General features: G+C 36.8%; 1 protein-coding gene across 1 annotated transcript in view; it reads left to right on the plus strand.

The window, feature by feature from the left end:
* The window catches only part of erbb2 (erb-b2 receptor tyrosine kinase 2), a 71,839-nt gene that overhangs the window by 13,745 nt on the left and 31,430 nt on the right, over nucleotides 1–26,664 (plus strand). Inside the window, exons 2-13 of the mRNA XM_056468931.1 lie at nucleotides 9,178–9,329; nucleotides 12,419–12,608; nucleotides 13,876–14,004; nucleotides 14,102–14,170; nucleotides 15,549–15,664; nucleotides 15,750–15,891; nucleotides 15,996–16,124; nucleotides 18,723–18,849; nucleotides 20,261–20,334; nucleotides 20,415–20,505; nucleotides 23,114–23,316; nucleotides 25,901–26,033. Coding sequence (XP_056324906.1) covers nucleotides 9,178–9,329; nucleotides 12,419–12,608; nucleotides 13,876–14,004; nucleotides 14,102–14,170; nucleotides 15,549–15,664; nucleotides 15,750–15,891; nucleotides 15,996–16,124; nucleotides 18,723–18,849; nucleotides 20,261–20,334; nucleotides 20,415–20,505; nucleotides 23,114–23,316; nucleotides 25,901–26,033 — 1,555 coding nt within the window. The remainder of the gene's footprint in view (nucleotides 1–9,177; nucleotides 9,330–12,418; nucleotides 12,609–13,875; nucleotides 14,005–14,101; nucleotides 14,171–15,548; nucleotides 15,665–15,749; nucleotides 15,892–15,995; nucleotides 16,125–18,722; nucleotides 18,850–20,260; nucleotides 20,335–20,414; nucleotides 20,506–23,113; nucleotides 23,317–25,900; nucleotides 26,034–26,664) is intronic.

Raw genomic sequence — 26,664 nt, forward strand, 5'->3', positions numbered from 1 at the left:
TAAAAAGTTAACTTGTTACTTTTTACAAATTTAAGTGGCTTGAACATAAAACTGTAAAGTTGTACCAAAACACTCAAAAATTTCGTTGTTTCCGCTCATTTTAAATAAGTCGTATGAACAAACAGCAATTGTTTTTTAAAAATGTTTACACAAATGCAAACACACTTTGTTTTACGCTTTGCGTGTAAACAAAAATAAAACAAATACTGCCCCCCGTGGTGCGGAAAGACACCTGTGTCGACTCTTGTCCGTTTGGTGTGTTCATGGGCAGCTTTCTGGTCCAGACAGAACCAAACTTGAGGCGAGGCAGCATGGTGTGTACTAGCCCAAACACACAACATGATTATTCAAAAGCTCTTCAGGTTAAAGAAGCAATAATTATCAATAATGTGTCAAACTTCAAAATGTTGTCCAATAATAAAACTAAATGTAGAAAGTAGTTGCTTGGTGTATGTTAGGGTAAAAGTTCATGAAATAATAATACAAATCTTTTTATATTCGACAATGCATACAAACAAATTACACACGCACACACACATAAAATTAGTGAATATATTTATAAAATCTTTAAATTTATAAATTCTTTTTTTTACTTAAATTGTGTAAATGACAATATTGAGAGTAATCTTGACTTGACTACCTGACTACAAAATTTAATCACAAATCAAATCGTAATATCTGTCCAAAAAAACGCAATTAGATATTTTCCCAAAATTGCCCTGTCTTAATACACACTTCGGATGCCCTGTTGCACAATCATAAATGATGTCTTAGGAAGAGCTTTTGCATTTCTTTTATATTTTAACTAATGTCAGGACCAGTTGAACTTTGGTTGGCGTAGAAGCTCAGCTAGTACTCTGTTTTCTGTTTTGTTGATATCTGTGCGATCAGTCTCTGTGGCAGCAGCAGTTAACAGAAGTTGGCAGCTGAAAACCTATTGAAAGTCCACGCTCTAGTGAAGCACACACTCTACTTCCTGTCTGGCCGCTCACCAAGAGTAGGTGTGGTGTATGTGCTCGCTGCACAGGTAAAGAGCACGGATTTCTATTCAGCCTTGTGCTGTTGTCCTGGAGACCTAGAGCAGCTAGTACACCATGTGGCACAACAAGTTTCCAATGACAAGGAATGCGTACATGATTTCAAGGAAATGGTCTCTTGTTTTGCTGCTACAATCTTAAGGCACTATGAAATCTGTTTACATTTTTTAATAGTTTTTTTCAGCTAGTTTAGTGTTTTCAGCATATGCTGTTTAATAACAATTTAGGTGCAGTGTTTATGTTTTTATTAAAGCTCACAATTTGTAAACAAACATAATGTACATTTTTTGGGCAAAAAAATTATGTGTATATATATATATATATACACATACATGGGAGCGACGTGTACAAGTGGCGCACCCATAACGCACGCGCATTTTCCAGGTACATCTAGTTGACAAATTTCTGAACTTTTCCAAATGCACTAGAACTAACCAATCCGCTTCACACTTTGCATGGAATATACACATTTCAGTAAAATGGCAGACTAATTACATCACACAAACACAAAGCACGCGCTCGCGCTTGTCACTTCAGGTCAGATTAACAACACATGCGAAAATGAGTGCCATGTAGCAGCAGTGAGGAGATTGTAAATAAAAAAGGATGTTGCCAGACTGGCTTCTTGGTTTCTTTTCTTGTGCGTCCCAGCCACTAGCACCCCATCTGAAAGATTTTTTTAGCATAGGGGTAATGTAGTCATCCAAATTCACAGTTTGTAATGTTGCAATATGTATTTGAATAATGATGGCTGGTTTCTTTACTTGAAAGCTCAGATTTGATTACCATAGTTTGTTTTGTTTACAGTTTGAGGTTTGCTGTATCATTATTATTCACACCTTACAGAGGTTGATCTACCTTTACCATTGCATCTACCTTTACCATTGCACACACTTTGTAACATTTTATTAATCAAGTTTAAGAATAACACTTTAACAAGTTTGAGTCTCTTTAACACATGTTTATTTTATTATAAAGAGATCAGATTTTTAGTTTAAATATTTTTGTTTTTGACTATTAAAAGTATTTGCCTTAGTGATGTTGGTAAATTAAAATAAAATCCTAATATTCCTAAATGTATTGTTAAAAAATATTCAATAATTATCGATATCTAATGATATGAAATAGGATATAGTGATAATTTTTCTTGCAATATCGTCCAGCCTAAGACATATATATATATATATGTTACATATGTTACATATATATATGTAACAATATATATTTTAGGTGGGCATAGATGCATTTTTTTAATCTAGATTAATCTAGATTAAAATGGCTCACTTGAATTCTGCTGAAGGCATTCAGAATACGTGTGCTACCCAAATAATAAGTCTTCGAGAACGGGTTTCTCAAGCCAAGTTGAGCATTAGACCAGGGGCTCATCTCCTGTTTCCAAAATGCATCACAAACCGCTTGTGAAACTGTTCTACTATTATAATTGGTGATGAAAATAAATGATGTTTAATAAGATGTACTTGTGTTACATAAGCTCGAAACATAAGCTCGAAACAGCGATTTTTGATTACCTTAATCACGAAATGTGGTGGTTTTTTTTCTTTCCATTCGGCGTGCGTTGTTAAATTCCATAACACTATCACCAGTCCTTTACTCATTATTTGCGTCTAATACCCCAGTTTGTCACGGCGGCATAAATTAAATGTTCATGAGTGAAAGTGAAACTGCCGAACTGCAGTTAAAGTCAGGCATCCTGCTGATTCAGAAGGGCACTTTTTTGTCAGATGGCTCACCCGTCAGATATACATCTGCGCTAAAATATCAAGGTGAAAGTCATCATAGCTTGCGTAGAATAGACCCAGCTTCCAACCCAACTTTGAGAATAGATTAACGGCGATATTTTTTTATACGCGCAGCACATTAACACCGATAACTGAAACAATTTAAAATTAAACAATTCAATTGTAAATTGTGATTAATGGAAATATAACACACCTTTTGGTGCACAGCTGATGTTAAAATCAAAACTTGAAAAAATGTGTGACATTTTATAAGAAACTGTTTAAATTATAAATTGTTTAACTGTTTAAAAGAGGCCTTTCCAGCCTTGCGGAACACCATAACCACTAGAAGTGCACAATTACTGCCGAATTTGTGTGAAAGAATGTCATTTTTAGAGTTTTTTTGAAGTAAAGTTGTGGTTATTCATTCATTCATTTCTTTTCTTTTCGGCTTAGTCCCTTTATTAATCAGGGGTCGCCACAGCCGAATGAACCGGCAACTTATCCAGCATATGTTTCACACTGTGAATGCCCTTGCAGCTGCAACCCATCACTGGGAAACACCCATACACACTCATTCACACACATACACTATGGACAATTTAGCTTACCCAGTTCACCTATACCACATGCCTTTGAACTGTGGGGGAAACCGGAGCACCCGGAGAAAACCCACGCGAACACAGGGAGAACATGCAAACTGCACACAGAAATGCCAACTGACCCAGGCGGGGCTCAAACCAGCGACCTTCTTGCTGTCAGGCAATCGTGCTGCCCACTGCGCCACCATGACGCATTGCAGCTATTTTAACTTCAAATATGCAGTTTATTTATAAAGTGATAAAATTTGTTTTAGATTTGACTTTGCTGTCACTTTGGTGGTAAAACAAGAGATGCTTGATCCTAATCTATTATTTGTTACAAAGTCAATAGTTTTGGCTGATGGCAAAGTTGAGTTTCCTACTGGTGGCCATGGTGGGCTGGGGCACAGGGAGAAGTTGTCTTGATGGTACTAGGGCTGGGCGATTTAATCCAGGCAATATTCATACACATTTTATCAGTAAAGCCTGTTCTAGTAAACCTCCAGCACATGCATTTAGATGGAGCATAATTTACTACACAGTAGTACAAATTGTTAAAGTTAAATTGGTTTAAATTTGAATTTGGTTTAATCAATTAATAATGACACTGAGATAATCGTTCTGCGATAATGACAGATGTTTGCATCGCTTCTCAATGAACTACGGCTGTAGTAAAAGCTGCACATGAAATGACAACACATAATAGTATGTTTTTCCTTTAAACTCACCTTATAACCTCAGTCGAGGGTTGAAATAAATCCTTCTGTGAGAGGATTCTGTAGTTGTGTGTTTATTAGTCACGCTGAATCAATGACAGCAGTTAAATCTCCTGTTTATTCAACAACTGCTATTGGATTTTCAGAGTTTCTTTGTGTGTATTTGTTGTGGGTTTCCGTGAAAACGTCCTTCAAAGGAGATTTACTAAAATCGCACTGTGCTTCCTTTAGAAGATGCGCACTACAGTTGCAGCTTTACTTAGTCGCGCGATTTCACTTTGATTAATCACCCATCCCTACTCTGCTGTGGTGTCCATGATATGTTGAGACTCTAGGGTCAAGGCTCTGAAATGTAGGATCCTGGAGTGATGGCCATGATGATGATACAAGGTTCTGGAGTGGACGCTATTAAAGGAAAAGGCTTTAGAATCATGGTTAAAATTAGGTATGGGCCGGTAGGGCTGTACAATATATTGTTTCAGTATTGATAACGCAATGTGCACTTCCACAATAGTCACCACGCAATATATGAAATTTTAAGTCTGAATTATAGTTGATCAGGAGCTACAGAATTGTATTTAATTACTGTACTTATACAGAATTTATATACGATTTATGTCTCGTTTCTAGTCCAAATATCTACATTACAAAGTGAAAACAAGATGATTTCACTTCTACCACTGGCAGATTATTTTACTTGTTTTAAGGAAAAACTCTTAGGGCCCTATAATACACCCAGCGCAATAAGGCGCAAGATGTGCTTGTCACGATTTGTTGCTTTTTTTCAGACCAGCGCTACATTAGTTTTCACGTTTTGTGCCACATTATTTTAATAGCAAATTCATTTGCGCCACTTTGTGGACTCATGGGTGTGCTGGTCTATAAAAGAGATGTGTCAAGACTCATTGTTGGCGCATTGCTATTTTGTAGAACTGAAATAAATCGTGCCGTTGACCAACTGAAAACAGGTCTAAAGCCAAGTACAGAGCGTGTTAGTTACGTGTCTATGCAGGGTCAAACACGTACACATTGCTTAATACACAAAGATTATACAGCAATACACAAAATATTATTATTATTATTTTCTACATAAATATAAAAACTACTGCCTCCATCCCTTCTTCATGCCGGTGGACTTTTTCACAAGTTTAGATTTGTCCACCTGTCGGGTTTTGGAGATGTTTTTATCAGACTTGCTTTATTTACCAATTAAGTGGATCTAATTGGATTTGCATTGAAAACATTAAATACAAGTTATTAAAGGTATTATTTTTTATTTCATATATTTAGTTTTACAATACTCACAAAATCATTCCGCATAAATCCGCAGATTTTTTACAAAATTCTGCACAGAAATAGCTAAAAATGTTAGCAGATTCTGTCTGGCCCTAATGAGTGACTCGGGAAGAACAGCCTTGGTTACAGTCTATATGTGCATAAAACGGTAATATGGTTATCAAAGGTAATCCATAATAGATACAGTGGAGATAACTCGCACCCCAGGCACGCTCGTGTCTGGATCCACAAGTATTGCTTTAACAGCCAAGAGGAGAGAAAAAGTTACCTCACGAACATGCCAGCGGATCAAATATCCAAAGTGAGAGAGAGAGGCAGAGATGGATTTTTACAGCATTTCTCACAAGTAGTGAAATAGTGGCTCGTGTGCTGTGCCTTTTTCAGTCAGTGTTAATGAAAGACTTTCCAGCAAACTCACGAGCAGATGAATTGTGCATAATTATCTACCTTTTATGTAGTAGGAGCGTTTTGTTTACTCACCCTCGCCTCCTTCTCTATAGTATTCTTCTGCGACATCGCGCAAAGGAGATAAATAATACGTACGTAACATAGTACGTAATAACCGGTTATGATCTATTACTGAACCAACATCGAATTGTCGCTATTTGTATCGTAATGCACGGAAGAAACAATTAATTTGACACCCCTAATGATGGTCTTGAAGTGGCATACAAACATTTCCACCCCTGATTTGTCCATACGCAACTTTTATAAATGAGTCCCTAGAGAGGCTCAGTTCACAGTATACACATAAAAATCATCTCTGCATCTGCACAGAAGCCAAAGGTATTGAGAGCGAGCGTCTCTTTCTGTGTTTGTGTGTGTGTGTGGAAACCTGTCGGTTTGGATGTCATTGGTAATATGTTGCACTATATAACAACTTCACTTCAGCCAGTCAGTATCAGATTTGAGTAGGAGTAAAAATGGTTCTGCAGAAACAGAAGTACAATGAGAGAGAGAAAGGGGCCGATTAAACATAGACCAATAGAGTTATTTTCTATTCAAGGCCACAAGCCCGCAGCCCTCCCCTCCACACACATGCACACAGACAAGGGAATGTTAGGATGATAAAGGAGGAGGATCTTGGTTGGGAAGTGTGAACTGGAGAAAAACAGTGACTTATTCAGTCTCAAATCCCATCAGTATGCATACTTATGACACTTCTGTTAAACAGTTATTCTTAATTATTGCCTCACACTACAACATCTTATAGAAACAGAAAAAAATTATTTGTTTATCTATATTTGAATACCTTAATCACCATAGTTTCCACATCAAGAACTATATATTATAAGACACTTTGTGCAGATTCAGATCAGTTTAACTTTTAGATTTAGAAATGATGCACAGTTCCCATATACAGTGGAGGTTTATGTGTGAATGCATCAGTGATTACAGTTTTTGTTTGTTTGACTTCTACATAATCTCATGACAGTTTTTTTCAACTACATCTACATTGTTTCGTTGGCTTAAGGTTCAGCTTCTTGTTTATGTGCAAATGAGACTGTATTTCTTTACAAGTCATATTGTGCAAATTTGTACCATATATGTGTCTTGTGACATCAGCTTGGTTTATAGAGGTACTAAGTAGTACATTTGAATCCATTTTAACTTAAAGTATCACTGTTGAAAGTACATGAACATTTTAATTGTCAACAAGACATGAGAGGCTCTTATAAATCAATGGGTTATTTCAAGTTGATATTGTTAAATGCTATTTTTGAAAGATACAGTCAGTAATTGTTCGGTAACACTTTAATTAAATTTAATTCAATTCATCTTTATTTGTATAGCGCTTTTACAATGTAGATTGTGTCAAAGCAGCTTCACATAGAAGATTATAGTGAATTGAAACAGTGTAGTTCAGTTTTCAGAGTTTAAGTTCAGTTCAGTTTAGCTCAGTTCAGTGTGGTTTAATATTCACTACTGAGAGTCCAAACACTGAAGAGTAATCCATCGATGCACAGCTCTACAAGTCCCGAACTATGCAAGCCAGTAGTGACAGCAGCGAGGAAAAACTTCACTAATTGGCTAAACTGAAGGATAAAAACCTAGAGAGAAACCAGGCTCAGTTGGGCACGGCCATCTCTCCTATGGCCAAATGTCTTGTGCAGAGCTGCAGTCTAGGCACCGGAGGCTGGAGAACGCTGGACCTCAGCGTTGACTCGTCTGTCCCTGGAGTCTCACAGGAATCAGACGCATGCTCTCTACTCTAGCAGCTGCTCAGGATACGGCCTGGTCCAGGATTGTGGAAACCTAGGGATCATCGCTTCACATATCTTGGATCACAGCGTAATCTCTAGGCGCCTCTGGATGAGTATCCCCAGGTGGAAATAGTCTAGTTTTGAACTTAGAGAGTGTGTCTAAGTCTTGGACGTTATCTGGAAGCCTATTCCAGAGTTTAGGAACCATAAATGAGAAGGCTCGACCTCCTTTACTCGACTTTGCTATTCTAGGTACTACCAGAAGCCCTGAGTTTTGAGATCTTAAATAGCGGATTGGATTGTTGCGAGACAGGAGGTTGGTTAGATAAACAGATTATTTAAAGCTTTATATGTAAGAAGCAACATTTAAAATTCAATACGAAATTTAACAGGCAGCCAGTGTAAGGAGGATAGAATTGGGGTGCTGTGATCATATTTTCTAGACCTTGTAAGAACTCTAGCAGCTGCATTTTGCACTAGCTGAAGTTAATTAATAGAGGATGCTGGGTAACCAGCGAACAGAGCATTAATCCAGAGTATTCCAGCCTAGAAGTCATAAAAGCATGAACTAGCTTTTCTGCGTCTGAGATGGAAAGCATCTGTGTCCCTGGACCTGAAGAATTTAAGTGCTCTATGAGGACATTGTTGTCAGTGGTGTCAAATGCAGCACTAGGATACAGTAATACTAATATTGAGATGCACCCTTGGTCAGCAGCTAAGAGTAAATCGTTGGTTATTCAGTATAGGGACCAATTCTTACTTAAAACTAGTTGCTTAGTAGCATGCATTTTATTAAGATATTGGCTATCGGTTGCAACAGGCTCGTTGTGAAAACATACCCCATATGCATTTCTGGAGAGCGCAATTTATGTAGCAAGTGGCACGTATGGTTGCGTTTTGTCTTTAAAATCAACGCTACGGGGCGGTATGGTGCCACCAACTGCTCACTGCTCATCGCTCACCCCGTGTGGACGGCTTTTTCGCTGTTACAAGTTTGCCCTGTAGCTTGCCATGTACGTTGGTAGACTTGAGAGGCAGAGAGGAGTTGACCGCAATGACGGGGGAGTCCGGCGAAGAACAGTTCCAGAAAGCAGGTAAAACAAAAGGCAAATTAAAATAAACAAGTAAATAACAGGGTGAGAGCGTGGTCAGATCTGAAAATGTGGTAAAAATCAGGCGAGGGCTTTTTTTCTGGGTTGCTTTTGAAAACACTGTTGGTTAGGTTTAGGAAAGGAGGTGGGTAGGTGGGGGATCAGCCGGTTGGTCAGTCAGTCAGTCGACAGCGGCCTCTGGTGGATTTATTTGAGAAAAGCAGGCATGAATGGCACTTGCGAGAGAAATTTGAGATCTGAAAAAGTGTACACATCGGCCTCTGGATTCGCGAAAACAAAAACTGCAAAAAAAATTTACCTCCTGGGACAAATTTCACGATCTCCAGAAATGTATATAAGGGTACGTTTCAATAATGAGCCTGGGTTGCTCTATTAAGTAAAAATTCCGCATAATCCTATTCACATCCTCAATCTCAATGTGAATCTCTTTAATAGGCACAAACTGAAATAATTCATACAGGTTTAACCATTTGTGCATTTGTTTTGTTACAGTATGTCTTGGGACCGATATGAAACTGGCTTTACCCTCCAGTCTGGAGAATCATTATGAAATGCTCAGGTTGCTCTACACTGGCTGTCAAGTGGTTCATGGTAACCTGGAGATCACACACCTGCAGGGCAATCCAGACCTCTCCTTCCTGCAGGTAAGGGGCTTACATGTGTGTGTGTGTCTGCTAAAAAAAAGGCTAAAATAAAAAACGCTAAATTTCACTATCTATAATCCATAATAATAATTCCTGTACAGCTGTCCCACAACATTCTGACACTCAATGACACTCGAATACCCTGTCAGAAAAGTCTAGTGGCTGGGAATGAGCTTTTTACAGTGTCTGCTATAATGTTAATGTTGTTTTTTGTGTGTTTTGTATAGATGAATATAGCCACGGTATAAATGCACAGTATGGTTACGATCCTATTGCCACATTAGATATGCTTTCAGTGATTTCCTGAAGATAAATACCAAAAAATAAAGCAACTGGAATAACTACAGCAGTCGCGATCAACAATCTCATATTAGGGTAAGAGATCGCGATGACATGTGCAGGTGCTTAAGTGGGTAAATTTTGAAGCCCTTCCCCTTCACACTCGGTTTTAAGGGCCAAGGGGAAAGGGAAGGGGTACAAAAACAGAATTGGGATTGGGCCTTAATAATAATAATTTTTAATAAAAAATATTTTTTGCATGACATTTATAGCCATGCTGAAATCAGATTTTAATAATTGAAAGTAAATGTTAGCTGTGTTAAGGCTGGGACACACCAAGGCAACAGTTGGCTGCTGGACAGAGTCAGGCCATTAGTCAATGTCGGTTTGGCTAGTTTGTTTGGTGTGTTTCACATTTCAGAGCGAATTTGCCCAATTCACCATGTGGAATCGGCATCTGTCGTTGGCTGAAGTGAGACCTCTGATTGGTCAGCTACCAATCAGGACCATACCTGTCAACATTGGGATGTGAAAATAAGGGAGATGCCCACCATATTAAGGGACCAGCCCTCACCCCCCCCCCCCCTCTTTTAAAAATCCCCAAATCCACAATCAGTAAAATGTTTTAATATTATTTACAAAAGAAAAAATAAATATATACATTAGCAGCAAATACATTAACAAACAGTTCAGCTCATTAAAATGAATAGCTATTATAATGAAATAGAATATAGCTATCAAATCTCATTAGCCGTTTCTTCACTGTATAGCTTACACATTCTGATTAAAGAGCAACAAATTAATCTCTTATTTATTTAGATTTTTTTGAAAACAGCGTCTATAACTATGGAGCGCATTAGCTGACTGTCATGCACAGTTGCATAGGAGGGGTGACGGCACCTGTAATAAAAAGGAAAGGGAATCGTGCCGTTTTTATATTTATTTCAAAGTGTTTTCATGCCTAAACAAAGTGAAAGCACAGAACAGGCTCATATTTAAGAGCAAGGGGCTGCCCCTGGTGGTTCGGCGGTATGGGTTGCTTATAGGGAGGCTCGGCTCTTTAATGTCTATTTGCCACCTTTCAGAGAAAGACTGAAAATACGGGAGAAACACTGGAAAATACCTTTACAGGATGATAGCGGGATAGAACTGTAAAATACGGGAGAATCCCTGGAAAAACGAGAGGGTTGACAGGTATGATCAGCACAAGATTAAAAACTGAAGTAACCTAAAAAAAAAAACAATTTAAGCAGTTGTTTAAGGCCCAATCCCAATTGAAACAGAGTGTGAATGGGAAGGGCTTCAAAATTTACCCTAACAAATGGGACAGCACTACAACACCTGCACATATGTCATCGCAATCTCTTACTTTATATGAGATTGACAATAGTGACTGCTGTAGTTATACCAGTTGCGTTATTTTTTTGGTATTTATCTTCAGTAAATCACTGAAGACATATATTATGTTATCATAATGATATAATGCTGCAATATGTTCCTAACTGTACTATGCATTTACACAGTGGCCATATTAATCTATGTAAACACACAAAAACAACATTAACATTATAGCAGACATGTAAAAAGCCCAGTCCCTGCCACTAGACTTTTTTGACAGGGTCTTCGAGTGTCTGATGTGACAGTATGTTGTGGGCAGTTATTATTATGGATTATAGATCGCTAATAGGTCGCGAAATTTAGCCGTTTTTATTTTAGCGTTTTTTTTTAAAGCATGACGGTAAAACACGAACGCGGTTATGAATATATTAAAACATGTGTTTGTTTGTTGTAAAAATTCGCAGTAATGACAAAAAATACAAATTTGTGCATCTCCTTACTTCCGTGTACAACCATGCTGCCATTGTAGATGGTGTATTCTGGGAAATGTTCTTACCCCTTGGTTTCGAGTGTGGTCATGAAAAATTTCAGTTTGAAGGGGTATCTAGCCCTTCCCACTAGCCCTACGCCTTCAAGCTAAAGAGAATTGGGACACCCCTACCCTTCATTTGACCGCGCAAAATGATGGGTAAGGGGAAGGGCTAAGGGGTAGAATTGGGATTGCGCCTAAATTGTGTAAATAATGGCCCATTAGATAATATTAGTGATTATATTTAAAGTCCTAACATAAACAGGGAATGAAAAATACATATTTATTCATCTTTGTTAACAGATGTAATGAAAATAAAGTCATTCCTTCAAAGTCAAAGTACTAATTAGCATTAACTAATGGACCATTATTTATGTTAAACGGATAATTCTGCTGACCAAATTTGCTGTAAAATTTTTTCTCACCCTCAGAACATCCAAGATGCAGGTGATTTTCTTTCTTCTGTAGAATATCAAAGATGTTTTTAGCTGAAAAAGTTAAATATACTTTATATATAATATAATGTAATAAAATTAGCCAATATAATGACTAAAACAGCTTCGTATGAACGTTTACTTTGCAAATTACATAATAAGGACAAAGCATGGGTCCCTATATGCATCCCAGTGTGGGAAGACTTTTGGTCTTATGTGACTATGTCTTGTAACACAATTTAAAACTACTCACCAGGTTCTTTTAATAATATTGTACTTTTGTCCTAGTAACCACTGTATACATTCTGGTTTTACATTTAGTAGGCCACAAATGATCATTTGTAATATGTGTTTGCATTAATTTGTCATGGACCAGAAGAAAACAATAAAAAAAACTTGAATTAAAAAAAAAAATACTGAACTGCTAGTTGTTTAAGCCATTCTCTTAAACAACATGTTGCTATAATTCTAAATATTAAAAAATGTGCTGGTGTTGTGTTTTTGTGTAGGAGATTGTGGAGGTTCAGGGTTATGTGCTGATAGCTCACGTCTCTGTGCGCTCCATTCCTCTGGACAATCTGCGGATTATACGAGGCAGTCAACTTTATAACTCCAGCTATGCTCTCGCTGTGCACAACAATAGCAACAACAGTCAGACTGGACTCGGCCTGAGAGAACTACGCCTCAGAAGTCTAACAGGTAAGAGTGTGTGTATATATATATATATATATATATATATATATATATATATATATGAATAAAAAAATATGTATATTGAGTTAATTCAGATTTAAAAGAAGAGTTCACCCAAAAATGTCAAATTTCCTTTATGATTACTCACCATCAAGTGGTTCCAAACCTTTATGAGTTTCAATTTTCTGTTGAACACAAGGTACGCTATTCAGAAAAATCGTGGAAACTGGTAAACATTGACTTCCATAGTAGGAAAACAAATACTTTAGATGTCAATGGTTAACGGTTTCAAAATAACTTTTGTGTTCAACAGAAGAAAGAAAGTCAAACAAGTTTGTGACAAGTGAAGGGTGAGTAAAATGGTAACATCAGACTGTAGAGAGTATACTCTAATCACCAGTGGGATTCATTGGGTGGCAAATGTTACAATGTAGTAATAATTTCCTAGAGAATAGAGTGGTCTTCTCCAGGGGTCTTAGATAGAATTCTAATTGATTGTTGTTTATTGTCAGTTTGTTTTATTGGAGAACACTAATACATATAATAATACGTCCAATTGAATCGCAGAATGATTTTTCAAACATGACTTGTCCAGTAAAAAAGTCATGGACAGTCATTTGTCAAGTTGTTTTGGAACAATTATAAGGCAATTATAAATATTACTGCACCTTTATGAACCGCTCCCTTCTTGAAAAATAAGCATGAGTTTAAACCAAAATAATATGCTTATTTAGGTTAATTCACGGTAATCACAATTTAGCCACAGTTTTGCCACATAGTAAATAGCTTTTATAGCTAAAGTAATAAAACTTACAGGTTTGGTCTTGTTTTATATTGCATGAGTATATTTGTGGGAAAAGCCAAAAATATATTATATGTGTCAAAAATATCCATTTTTATTTGTTGCCAGAATCATTGAAATATTAAGCAAAGATCATGTTCCATGAAGATATTTAGCTAATATCATACTGTACACATATACAAGTTAAAATTTGGTTTGGTAATATGCTTTGCCAAGAACTTAATTTAGACAACTTTAAAGGCTCTTTAAACAATAATATCTTGACCTAACAAACTACATCAATAGAAAGTGTATTTATTCGGCGTTCAGATACATGATGTATAAATCTCAGTTTCCAAAAACTCACCCTTATGACTGGTTTTGTGGTCTTTGATTTTTGCTTAATTGCCCAGATATTTCTCTTGTGTGTGAGTGTTTCCTATAAAAGAGTTTTGGAACCCTGTGAGTAAAGCTGTTGTCTGTGTTTGACAGAAATCCTGCTTGGTGGGGTTTATATTTGGGGAAATCCTCAGCTTTGCTTTCCTCGGAACATTAACTGGGAAGACACAGTTAGTAAAGTTCAAAACAAACCACTGCACCTGCAAGACATTCCAAAAAACTGTAAGTTATAAAAAGAAACATGCTGGCTTGCATCTCATTGTAAAATTGACATATTACTATGTAAAACTACTGCTCAATAATATTGATCATTTTTCAGGTCCTCGTTGCTCTTCAGCTTGTAAATCCAGTGGATGTTGGGGAGAAAAAGATCAGGACTGCCAAACATGTGAGTGTGATTGGTACAGTATATTGGCCTTTTTTTCAATAGAGTTTAATTAAATCAAGATTTTCTTTTAAAGATTTTTTAATTTTTGGCCATCTCATTATGTTTATATAGTTTAAAATCAATGAATTATAAAAATTAACAGACCCTCCTCCAGAAAGTTATAATTTACACACTGAATTATTTAGTGGGATCCTTTTCCTGTTTATATATTATATCACATAAATATTTTAGATTTAATTTTAAATTATATGTCATTTAATGCTGTCATTTTACTTCAAATGATTAGTAAAAAAAGAAAATAAATAAAGGCAAAAATTTACACAATAAAATTCACAATATTAACATAATATTAGGGGCATCACGGTGGCGCAGTGGGTAGCACAATAGCCTCACAGCAAGAAGGTCACTGGTTCGAGCCTTGGCTGGGTCTGTAAGCATTTCTGTGTGGAGTTTGCATGTTCTCCCCGTGTTTGCGTGGGTTTCCTCCGGGTGCTCCAGTTTCCCCCACAAGTACAAAAACATGTGTGTGAATGAGTGATGGGGTGCGGCTGGAAGGGTGTCCGCTGCGTAAAACATATGCTGGATAGGTTGGCGGTTCATTCCGCTGTGGTAACCCCAGATTAATAAAGGGACTAAACCGAAAAGAAAATGGATGATTGAACATAATGTTAGGGCTGGGCGATTTGGCCTAAAATCAAAATCTCGATTAATTGAACATTTTAACTCGATTACAATTAATAAACGATTCCTTTATTTATTTATTTAATTTTATTTTACACTCGTAAACGCTACCAAGCTGACCAATCACAGAGCTTGCGCTATGTATCAGTGTGACGTGTAATTACATGTTTTAAGAGGTCAGAGTCGGCGTCAGTCATGGCGAGGGAAGTAAAGCCTGCGCCAGACCATACGATGTGCTCGACGCAGAAGTGTAAACAGAGCGGGGTCACGTGACGCCACACGTAGTAGGGAAAAGTAATTGAAAAAATTGACCTGAAAAAATTTGAGCGATTATAGGTCCGTTTTTGATTACTTTTTGATTAATCACCCATCCTTACATAATTTTAATAAAAGTCAAAATAAACTCAATTGTTACACTGGAGCTTTTGTTCTAATATTAAAATCATTTTAGAATCGGATGCAGTAAAGATGCAAATGATATGTTGTGAAGTGATTTAGTGAAGATTAAAGAACTGACTTTTAAGAAAGAACCCTCATCAGTAATGATGAAAAATGACAAACAGATAATGTTAATCCAGCACTAGGGTCCACATGGCTGAAATGTTGAGCTGTTATACTCAAAGTCTTTCCTTTTTGCTTAGACACTTACACTTTTGACACAGTTTTTATGTTGTGAATCTTGTCCAACCCTCTGCAGTGACGTCTGTGGCCTGCTCTTCTGGCTGTTCGCGCTGTAAGGGCCCGAAACCCAGTGACTGCTGCCATGTCCAGTGTGCTGCTGGGTGTACTGGGCCCAAAGACTCCGACTGTCTGGTACAAACATCATTAATCTTGAATTTGTATCATTCATATTCCACAGACATGAATTAACATCTGCATTTTCTTTTCGAATCTTTAGGCCTGTCGACATTTCAATGACAGTGGGACATGTAAAGACAACTGTCCGCCACCCACCATCTATGACCCAATCACTTTCCAGTCCAAACCCAACAAGGACAAAAAGTTCAGCTTCGGAGCCACCTGTGTTAAACAGTGTCCCCGTATGTTTAGATAACGTTATCATGATATCAGATATCATGCCTGAAGCCTTGCTTTTACTTTCTCTGTGTACATATTATATAATCAATACTTCATATTTCTTTAGATAACTACCTGGCAATGGAAGTGGCATGCACAATGGTCTGTCCCAAAGCCAACAAGGAAGTCATTACCGTGGAGCCAGACGGCCAAGAAACACAGAAATGTGAAAAGTGTGAAGGAGAGTGTCCAAAAGGTGTGTATTTAATAATTCATTCTAACACATAAAATATTGGGTGGCGCAGTGGGTAGCGCTGTCACCTCACAGCAAGAAGGTCGCTGGTTCTAGCCTCGACTGGGTCAGTTGGCATTTCTGTGTGCAGTGTGCATGTTCTCCCTGTGTTTCCTCCGGGTGCTCCAGTTTCCCCTACAGTCCAAAGACATGTGCTATAGGTGAATTGAATAAACCGAATTGGCCATAGTGTATGTGTGAATGAGTGTGTATGGGTGTTTCCCAGCACTGGGTTACAGCTGGAAGGACATCCGCTGTGTAAAACATATGCTGGATGAGTTGGTGGTTCTTTCCGCTGTGGCGCCCCCAATGAATAAAGGAACCAAGCTGAAGGAAAATGATGGAATGAATGTAGGGGTGCAACGATACATGTATTTGTCCCAAATCATCCCAGTACGAGGCTCATGGTCTGGTTCACATGCTCCCACGATGAATGCAGACGGTTCAGATGTGCAGTTACTGTTATTAGATAGAAAAGACCACAGCAGTGCAAAAACTGAGGAGACGTTCACAAAGAACGAAGGGGGGGTGGGGTGGCTGAGGCGGAGGGGGGTGGGCGTGGAGTGGTGGTGATGTGTAGGTGCAAGGACGAATGGCATGCTGGAAATTACGCAAAGTTGGGGGTGGGAGTTTTCCGGGAGACAGAACAAAATGGGAGATGGGTCTGAAATACTGGAGACTCCCGGGAAAAACAGGAGTGTTGGGAGGTATGCTCTGGAACTGACTGTAGGTATGACAAATGAGCACTGCTGTGGGTGAAAGTAGAAATCATTTTATCTTCACAGGGCTTCTAGACACACTGTGCTGCAAAACATGTGAGAGTATAATCGTCATGCACGTCCGTAAACAATGGAAATATAAGATATTGTTAGGTCTATTTAGCCTTGTTAGCCAGTCTGTGAGTAAGTGAGTGTCTACTCTACACACACATAACAGTTGTTGTCCGCTGCACCTGCTGGACACAGTGTTGCATTTTCTGAGATTTTTAGTTTTAAACCATACTGAATCTTAAATTGAATACACAATTATTGTATTTCTATCGTTTTAGGAGAGGGCTGAGCTTAATCTTTGAAAGTTTAATACACAGTTTCCTAAATATAAAGTTTTATTTTTCATTATTCAGTTTATTTTGTACCTTTGTTATACAAGAAGCTCTTCGGTTTTGTAGCTGATTGTGACAAAAATAAACAGAAAAGACAAGTACTGGAGATTTGTTATTATTCCTGTTGAACCATATCTGTACCAAACCTTGACCCCAAAACCGAGGTATTTACCAAACCGCTAATCCAGTGTACCGTTATGGCCCGGTACAGGTCGGTACGCTTTTATGCTCATTTCCACTGTCAAAAGTTACCAAAAAGCGAACCGCACCATACCACTTTTTGGGTACCCTTTCAAAAGGGTACCTAGCACAACAAAAGGGTACCAAAAGGCGGAGCTAGACGCGCAGCTGAAAGCTATTGGTTTACAGAGAAACGTCAATAGCACGTGCACAAGCCAGGAAAATGAAAACAAATAAAGTGCCATTTTTAAATAAACAGCTGAGTTATTACACCGTAATAATATATACATATAATAATGAGCCATGGTCGACCCGAGCTTAAACAAACATTGTTGTCATCTTGATGAACAGCCACAAAGCTAGGAAGAAGAGCAGAATCTGCCATGTATCCTGTTGTTATTTATGAGGCCGTCTAAAGCACGTGTGGTTTCACTTCGCTAGAGTGGTTTGTGTGCGAGTCTATATTTGAAATAACGAACTTTTTGAGTGCTTATTGAAGTGCTTCTGATTTCTGATCCTTTCATAAATGGACAAACGCCAGAGTGAAGCGCAAAATAACAAAGGAGCAAATGATTCTTTCAGCAACCTAAAAGATGAACAAACTGTTCATTAATTATTATCATCACCTTTTAGACTATTATGAACTCGGAATGTCTGAACTACTTTTTAACAAGATGTTAACATTACATGTGCTGGTGAAGAATGAAGATGAGAGGTTTGTACTGACTTTATGTGTTTCGTATCATTTATGAACCCAAATAAGGCCTAAATTTAAGTTTGGGGTATTTTTTGTTTGTAATTGGTAACATTTCAGAGACTTTAAGGCTCTGTATGTGTTCATAAATGTTTTATTTTTTTTATTTTATTTTATATAATCGCTGAAGTTACAGTAGGCTATTTCGCATTATCATTGATTTGCAGCTATAATCAAATCCTGTTCATAGAAAGGTTAGTAATAAAGGTTTATTTATACATAAGTATTTATGTAAATAAAGCATTTGTTTAGTAAGAAGTGCTTCTCATACAATATGTAAACTTTAAGCGAGAATGACATCAACTGCAACTTTCTGTTGTACACCATGCCCACCAAAAGGGTACTATTGTGAAGTTGTGAAGTGAAATTCACATAAGAATTAAGGGAGTAAACTACATGCAAATACCACGATTTCTGGTGTGAATGCCCCATCAGACATAACATTAAAAATAAAAAATGTGAACAAAATATTAATAATTTGTCCTTTTTTATAGTAGCATTAACTCATGTATGTTCTGTGTGTTAGTGTGTTATGGTCTAGGAATGGGAAACCTACAGGGGGTTTCAGTGGTGGATTCAACCAACATTGACATGTTCACCGGCTGCGAGAAGATCTACGGCAGTTTGGCTTTTCTTTCAGACTCCTTCAAAGGGTAAGCCTTGCTTTTCACCCAAAATGTACATCAGCTACTCATCCTCACATTGCTTGTCCTCTTGCATCTGTAAAACTCAAGACAAAGATAAGGCCATTTTGCTTCATAAGGTATCGTGTAAGTGATTTCTCTGTTATGTGCGCTGAATTATCTGATATAAAATATTTGTGTGTTATCCATTTGTTATCCATTTGTTTCAGCTCTAAAACTTGATGTGTTTATATTGATTACAAGACAGATTACTTTTAGTGCCATTAATGAGGGCCATACAGAATCTGCAGACCTTATTTTGCTATTTCTGTACAGAATTTTGTGAAAAATAAATCTGCGTATTTATGTTGAATGATTTTGAGAGTATAGTAGCTGAAAACCCAACACATAAAATAATAATTAACTTCACTTTTATTTTAGCTTTACAATCTATATGCAATCAGAACGGCTTGGTTGGTAATAGGCATGGGACAATATTGTTTTCAAGGTATACCGCGGTTTGGAAAAGTAAAGGTTTTAAAACCGGCAAAAATTTCTGCTATACCGTTTTTACGGTATATGCAAGTTTTTTTTACATTTTGTTTTAAGTTTTTTAGAACAACAGTATCTCCAGCAGAAAAGATATCCAAAGATGCCATTTTAAATTGTAAAGAAATCTGTGTTTTTGAAACAAATCTTCATTACAATAATGTTTGAAGCGGCACAGTGGCTCAGTGGTTAGCACTATTGCCTCCCAGCAAGAAGAGTCTGGGTCAGTTGGCATTTCTGTGTGGAGGTTGCATGTTCTCCACATTCCTCCGGGTGCTCTGGTGTCCCCCACAGTCCAAAGACATGCACTATAGGTGAATTGGAAGAACTAAATCGGCAATAGTGTATGAATGTGTGTGTGAATGAGAATGTAAATGGGTGTTTCCCAGTACTGGGTTGCATCTGGAAGGGCATTCGCTGCGTAAAACATATGCTGGAATAGTTGGCTGGTTCATTCTGCTGTGGTGACCCCTGATAAATAAGGAACTAAGCCAAAGTAAAACGAATAAATGTTGATATGAAATAACTTATTATAATTGGGGGGGGGGGGGTTATTTTCCAGACCAACTGGGCCATTTTAGCCCTGTATACATCTTAAATTTCACTCATATTGGTCTTTAAAATGTCTTAAATTTGACCTGGTGAAACCTGCAGAAACCCTGAGATCAACATATGCTTGATTTACAGGCTTTTTAATATGTATAAGCTTGCAGGATATTGTATGGTACTATTTTTGCCACTTTATGAGTTTGACAGCCTGTAACCTTCTTTAAAAAGTAACAAATAAACTCATATGAACTCATATTTGGAAATCTCTAAGGGGTGAATATACAACTAACTTTTCTTTAAATATTTATTTATTTTATTACATTATAAAATGTTGCCCATTTAGAAATGCAGTCACCAATTCATCCGGCTTGCAGCCCAGTGATCTGGAGAAGTTGAAGTCGATAGAAGAAATCACAGGTGAAGATCATGGTCTATTTGGACTGATGTATACAATTATATTGAAGTCATGTAACTAAAACCTTTACAATGTATTTCAGGATATCTATACATAGATGCATGGTCAGAAAGCTTGCTTGATCTGAGTGTTTTTGAAAACCTGAAGGTGATCAGAGGACGAATGCTTTACAAGTAAGTGCTTTTTGCTTGAAATGTTCTTTTGTTTTTCTTCTCTTCTTTTGTTTCTCATTTCCTGTTTCCCACTTTAGCCTTTTAAACAGATTTTAGACTATTTACCCACGTTCTTGTTTGTCTGATGTCTGGTTTGACTTATCAAAGCTGCAGTTTCCTGTTAGTTGTAAAGGTTAATGATTATCCTCTACACCTGCTCTATGATCAGTTTCCTTTGCTTTCAAACCTGCAGGCCATTTCTAACCAAACGGACTGTGAGAAAGGAATGCACTTAGTTAATCTGTGCAAGCGCAGGTCATTTTTCCTCTCTTGAAATACTCTAAATCAAGGGTAGGGATGCATGTTAGTATATCGAAATAATAGAAATGTCTCAAATATGTCTCGCGATATACTGTTGAACTCAGAATTAATAGCCCACCTGAATTATTAGCCCCCCCGTATGTTTTTCCCCCAATTTTTTTTAAACGGATAGCATATTTTTTTCAACACATTTCTAAACATAATAGTTTTAATAACTCATTTCTATATCTTCACCGTTATGACAGTATATAATATTTTACTAGATATTTTTCAAGATACTAGTATTCAGCTTAAAGTGACATTTAAAGTCTAAACTAGGTTAATTATGTTAACTAGGTGGGCTAATAATATTGACCTTAAAACATTGTTTAAAAAGATGTAAAACTGCTTTTATTTTAGCCGAAATAAAACAAATAAGACTTTCTCCAGAAGAAAAAATATTATAGGAAGTTAGGAATTTTGACTTCAGTTGTACATATCAGGAGGCTTTGTGATAAACGAGTGGTTAAAATTAAAAGTAACATTGTGTGTGTGTGTGTGTGTGTGTGTGTGTGTGTGTGTGTGTGTGTGTGTGCGTGTGTGCGTGTGTGTGTGCGCACGTGTGTGTGCGCGTGTGCGTGTGTGTGTGTGTGTGTGTGTGTATATATATATGCAAAAGCCGCTAAACGCCACTTCCGCCAAAAATAATATAATTACATTGAGTGAATACTTTCGGCACTTTCGGAACCATCAACAAATAGATTCGCTTCTAATCATCCAAATCCCAGGGTTTAGAAATAACAGTTTGTATGCAAAAGCCGCTAAACGCCACTTCTTTTCTTTGACAGCAAAAGCCGCCATATCCCGAGAACCAATCAGAAGGTGCAAATCGAATCGTATGTTTTCAATGTAGCAGCGCACTGATACGCAGGCTTTTATGAGTAGACTGTTTTATTCCGCTTCCGATTTCGATTTGAAAAGACAGAGTTTGATGAACTGGATGAGCCTGTCCGACTGTCAGCGCATGGCAAATGAAAACGTCACTTACCTCAAAACTCTGTGCATTATAGGATAAAGAAAACACAACGTACAGTCGGAAGTGTAGCATCCATTCATAATGTTTGTTTGCGCAGCAACTCTACTTTGAATGAGTCCGTTTTACTATACATTAAATGGCGACTGCATTTCATGAAAGACAGAGTTAAGATTCAGTTCTTTTATCCTATGTGGATGCTATGAGGATAAACAAGAGACGAAAAAGAGATCAGGACCTTGAGTATGGTGAGAATGAATGAATGACAGCTTCTAAAATTGTCTGAGGGACATCCCCTTTTTGCCGAGTAGGCCTACCTCGTGTTTTATTTGCTAATTAAGCTATTTTTTTAAAAGATAAATATAATATATAAAACTATACATTATTTGTATTACTTCATATTACCTATACGTCTGATAAGCTTTTTATATTAATGGACAATGCACGATATTAATGTTTCACAATGTTTTATACTACATTATTTGAATCTACCAAGCTTAGTTTACAATGTTTACATTTTAAATCTAAATCCTAAATATCAGAAATGACACCTGAGTGTTAAGATTTAATTAATGTTAGTTTTAATGTTATTGATTAATGCATTTACTTGACAGATTTTATTCATTCATTTTCCTTTTTCCCTGGTTTATCACAGCGGAATGAACCGCCACTTACTTGACAGATTTTTGTATTTTTAATTTTAGGTAGTTTGTGTAATGTGTTTTATGTTTAATAAAATCATTTCTATTTGCATCTTTAGTGATTTTCAACTAATTACACTGTCTTGTCCCAATAGATGGATTTAGAGGTTTTGCAAAAAAAAAGCAGAAGTGGATTTAGCTGGTTTTGATGCAAAAGAAAATCTACCTTGTTAAAAACCAAAGAATTGTCTAAAGTGACTTTGTTGAAAAAAGGTTATTTTATTTACTAGCTAATAACCTTTTCATTACATATAAAATGAAACTTCTAAACATAATCAGAGGAACCTGATAGAAAATGCTTGTTTACAAGAAAAGAGGTCAGATGGATTTAGAGGGTTTTGCATCTGAACTCTTCATATATATATATATATATATATATATATATATATATATATATATATATATATATATATATATATATATATATATATATATATATATATATATATATACTCATTCAGTTTTGTTGCAAGAACATTCACACAAGCAAACTATTTAATTTTGCTGTATAAACGATTAACTCTTGCAATTTTATTTCTTTTGGTATGTAATGAATGCATCTGAACCCTTTCTATTTTGCTTTCTGTCATTTCAGGGGTGTTTTTTCTTTGGGAGTTCAGTCTCTGCAGATCGAGTCACTGGGATTGCGTTCTTTACGCAGTGTCAGTGGAGGTTTAGTGTTGATTAATAATAACTTTAGACTGTGCTACACCTCCTCTCTTCCCTGGACTTCACTGCTCCACCCAACACAAGGACCAAACCTCATCAGCAACAACAACCAAGACCAGCAAACATGTGGTAAACGTCCATTCTTATGTTTAGCCCTGCTCAGATGGTCTGTCATGGGGATGTGAGGTGATTTATATGGGGTAGTCTGTAATTTTACTGCCACTCAAAACCAGAGTACACTGTAAAAGTTTCCATATTTGTGATTTATCAGTGTTTTCTATTTATTTACGGTTGTGAAATGCATTATGTGAGCTTGATCACTGCTCTGTCAGCTTTTGATGTTGAAAACTCAACTCTACAGTTGACTAGCTTTACTAGCTTTTAGTACAATTAAATAATATAATGTATAAGAAATAATTCATAGAGAAAATAGTCTGCAAAGCAAATGTACTGGCAGTTTATTAAACATTATAAGTTTTTTTGTATTGTATACAACACCAACTCAGACAGTATATCACTTTAACTAATAAAAATGTTCATAAAAGTAACTTTTTGGAACTTTTCAAGGTTAAAAGTTGTTGAAAGAAAGATCAAGGTCCCACAATGCACTTTAAAAGCATAAATAAATGGGGAAAAATAAAAACATGAATCACAAATTTCGGAAAACTGCTAATTTATGGATCTTTTTTACAATTTAAATGTGTTTTTCTTTAATGATTCGCTTAAAAATTCCAGGAAAATTCAAGACATGTTAGAACACCAAGATTCCTTTCCAAATAGGCATTACTTTCCAAATAGGCATCTCTTTTTTGTGTGTGTTTTTGTCAAAATAAGGTACATTTCAGGGTATTTTCATTTTGTTTTTCTTTTTTTAACCACAAACTAACTTAAAGCAGTAACAAATGGACATTATAAAAACGGAGAAAGAAAGGAAAGGAATAAAATAACTGAATTGAATAAATAAACCAAATCTTCATCTCTACAAGTTCTTTTGTAAATCCTTGCAATCACTGCATTTTATTATTTATAACACGTTTACTTCTGGAAATAGCGCTAATATTAGTATGCTTTAAAGGAATAAATTGAGTTAAATTCAATATTATATTCAATATTAAATTGAATCAAATGAAATATTAAGTTAAATTAAATAATTAAACTCCCAGGGTTCGCGTAGGTTTCCTCTGAGTGCTCCGGTTTCACCCACAAGTCCAAAGACATGTGGTATAGGTGAATTGAATAATCTAAATTGGCCATAGTGTATGGATGTTTTTGCAGGTGGAAGGGCATCTGCTGCATAAAACATGCTGGATGAGTTGGCAGTTTATTCCGTTGTGGCGACCCCTGATTAATAAAGGGACTAGGCCGAAAGAAAATGAGTAAATGAATAAATATTTAAATTAATTAAAATTTTAAATTCAGTTAAATTCAATATTGAATTAAATTAAATATCAAATTAAATTAAAATTAAATTATGGCGTCACGGTGGCACAGTGGGTAGCACGATTGCCTCACAACAAGAAGGTTGCTGGTTTGAGCCTCGCCTGGGTCAGTTGCCATTTCTGTGTGGAGTTTGCATGTTCTCCCCGTGTTTGCATGGATTTCTTCTCGGTGCCCCCGGGTTTTTCCAACAAGTCCAAACACATGCACTTGCACAGGTGAATTGGGTAAACTAAATTGGTTGTAGTGTATGTGTGTTAATGAGTGTGTATGGATGTTTCCCAGTGATGGGTTGCAGCTGGAAGGGCATCCACTGTGTAAAACATATGCTGGATAAGTTGGCGGTTCTTTCCGCTGTGGCAATACCAGATTAATAAAGGGACTAAGCCGAAAAGAAAATGAATGAAATTTCTTTTCGGCTTAGTCCCTTGATTAATCTGGGGTCGCCACAGCGGAATGAACTGCCAATTTACGTGATGCCCGAATGTTACAAAACTTGTTACAGAGTTTGGGTTTATTTTGCTTTGCAGAAGGATGCTTGAGACATAAGAATGCTCAAAGAAAATAAAGTATTCAATGAGCACAATATGATCAGTTATTAATATTTAATCTGTGCTCCTTTGTATGTGATTAGCTATGCTTAGGGCCAGACAGAATCTGCGGAGAATTTAGTAAAAATCTTCGGATTTATGCGGAATTATTTTGGGAGTATCATAACTAAAAACCTAATATATGAAATAAAAAAAATACATTTTTAACGTTTATTTAATGTTTATATTGCAAATCCATCTAGATCCACTTATTTGGTAAATAAAGCAAGTCTCTCATATAATATCTCTACTAAAAGACAGAAAATATTCCTTTACAAACTGCATTGTAAAGAAATCAAATGAACACTTTCATATTAGTCAATAATATTACTGAAATTAATTAAAACTGAATAAATATAAATGTACACACATTTACACAAGTAAATAAATAGACTCAATGATGAGCCAAAAAGCTGCGGATTTCTGCCTGAGCAGATTGCGTGTGCCTAGCTCTGCTACATTTTACACTCTTCAACTGCACAATGTGCTTACAAAATTCATCAACATAAAATCAGTATATTTTAAACCGAGGAGGAGGAAGATATTGATTTTCACTTTTGGTCACTACTATAACCTTTTTAAACTTCTACGAGAAGAGTTTCCACTTTTTAACTTCCCATAATGAGAAGTATTTTAAAACATGCTTGACTATGGAATCAAACTAGACTTTTTCTATCTGTGTTTAGTTTCAGAGGGGAGAATATGTGACTCCTTGTGTGGGGATTCAGGTTGTTGGGGTCCAGGACCCAGTCAATGTGTGTCGTGTGTGAACTACAAACGAGGAACGGAGTGTGTGGAGCTGTGTAACGTCCTACACGGGTGAGTACAAGGGGAATACACACATATTTTTCTTTCCTTTTTGCGCTTTGTTGTTCTCACTTTATTAAATATCAAATAATTTATTGCCATTTTGAATTTGGTGCACAAGGCTTTTCATTGTTTTCTGTGTCTGATTTTGTGTTGGTCAATAACTGAGTGGCACGGTGGCTCAGTGGTTAGCACTGTTGTCTCACAGCAAGAAGGTTGCTGGTTCGAGTTCCGGCTGGGCCAGTTTTGTGTGAAGTATGCATGTTCTCCCCTTGTTCACGTGGGTTTCCTCCAGGTGCTCCGGTTTTCCCCACAGTCCTGAGACATGTGCTATCAGTGGATTGGAAGAACTAAATTGGTAGTGTACGAGTGTGTGTGTGTGTGAATATAAGAGTGTATGGGTGTTTTCCAGTACTAGGTTGTGGCTGAAAGAGCATCTGCTGCGTAAAACATATGCTGGAATAGTTGGTGGTTCATTCTGCAGTGGCGACCCCTAATAAATAAGGGAATAAGCCGAATTCACTCATTCAATTTTCTTCGGCTTAGTCCCTTTATTCATCAGTGGTTGCCACAGCAGAGTGAACCGCCAACTTATCAGCATACGTTTTACACTGATTGCCTTCCAGCTGCAACCCAGTACTGG

Source organism: Danio aesculapii, chromosome 12 (assembly GCF_903798145.1).
Source record: "Danio aesculapii chromosome 12, fDanAes4.1, whole genome shotgun sequence".
Lineage (NCBI taxonomy): Eukaryota > Metazoa > Chordata > Actinopteri > Cypriniformes > Danionidae > Danio > Danio aesculapii.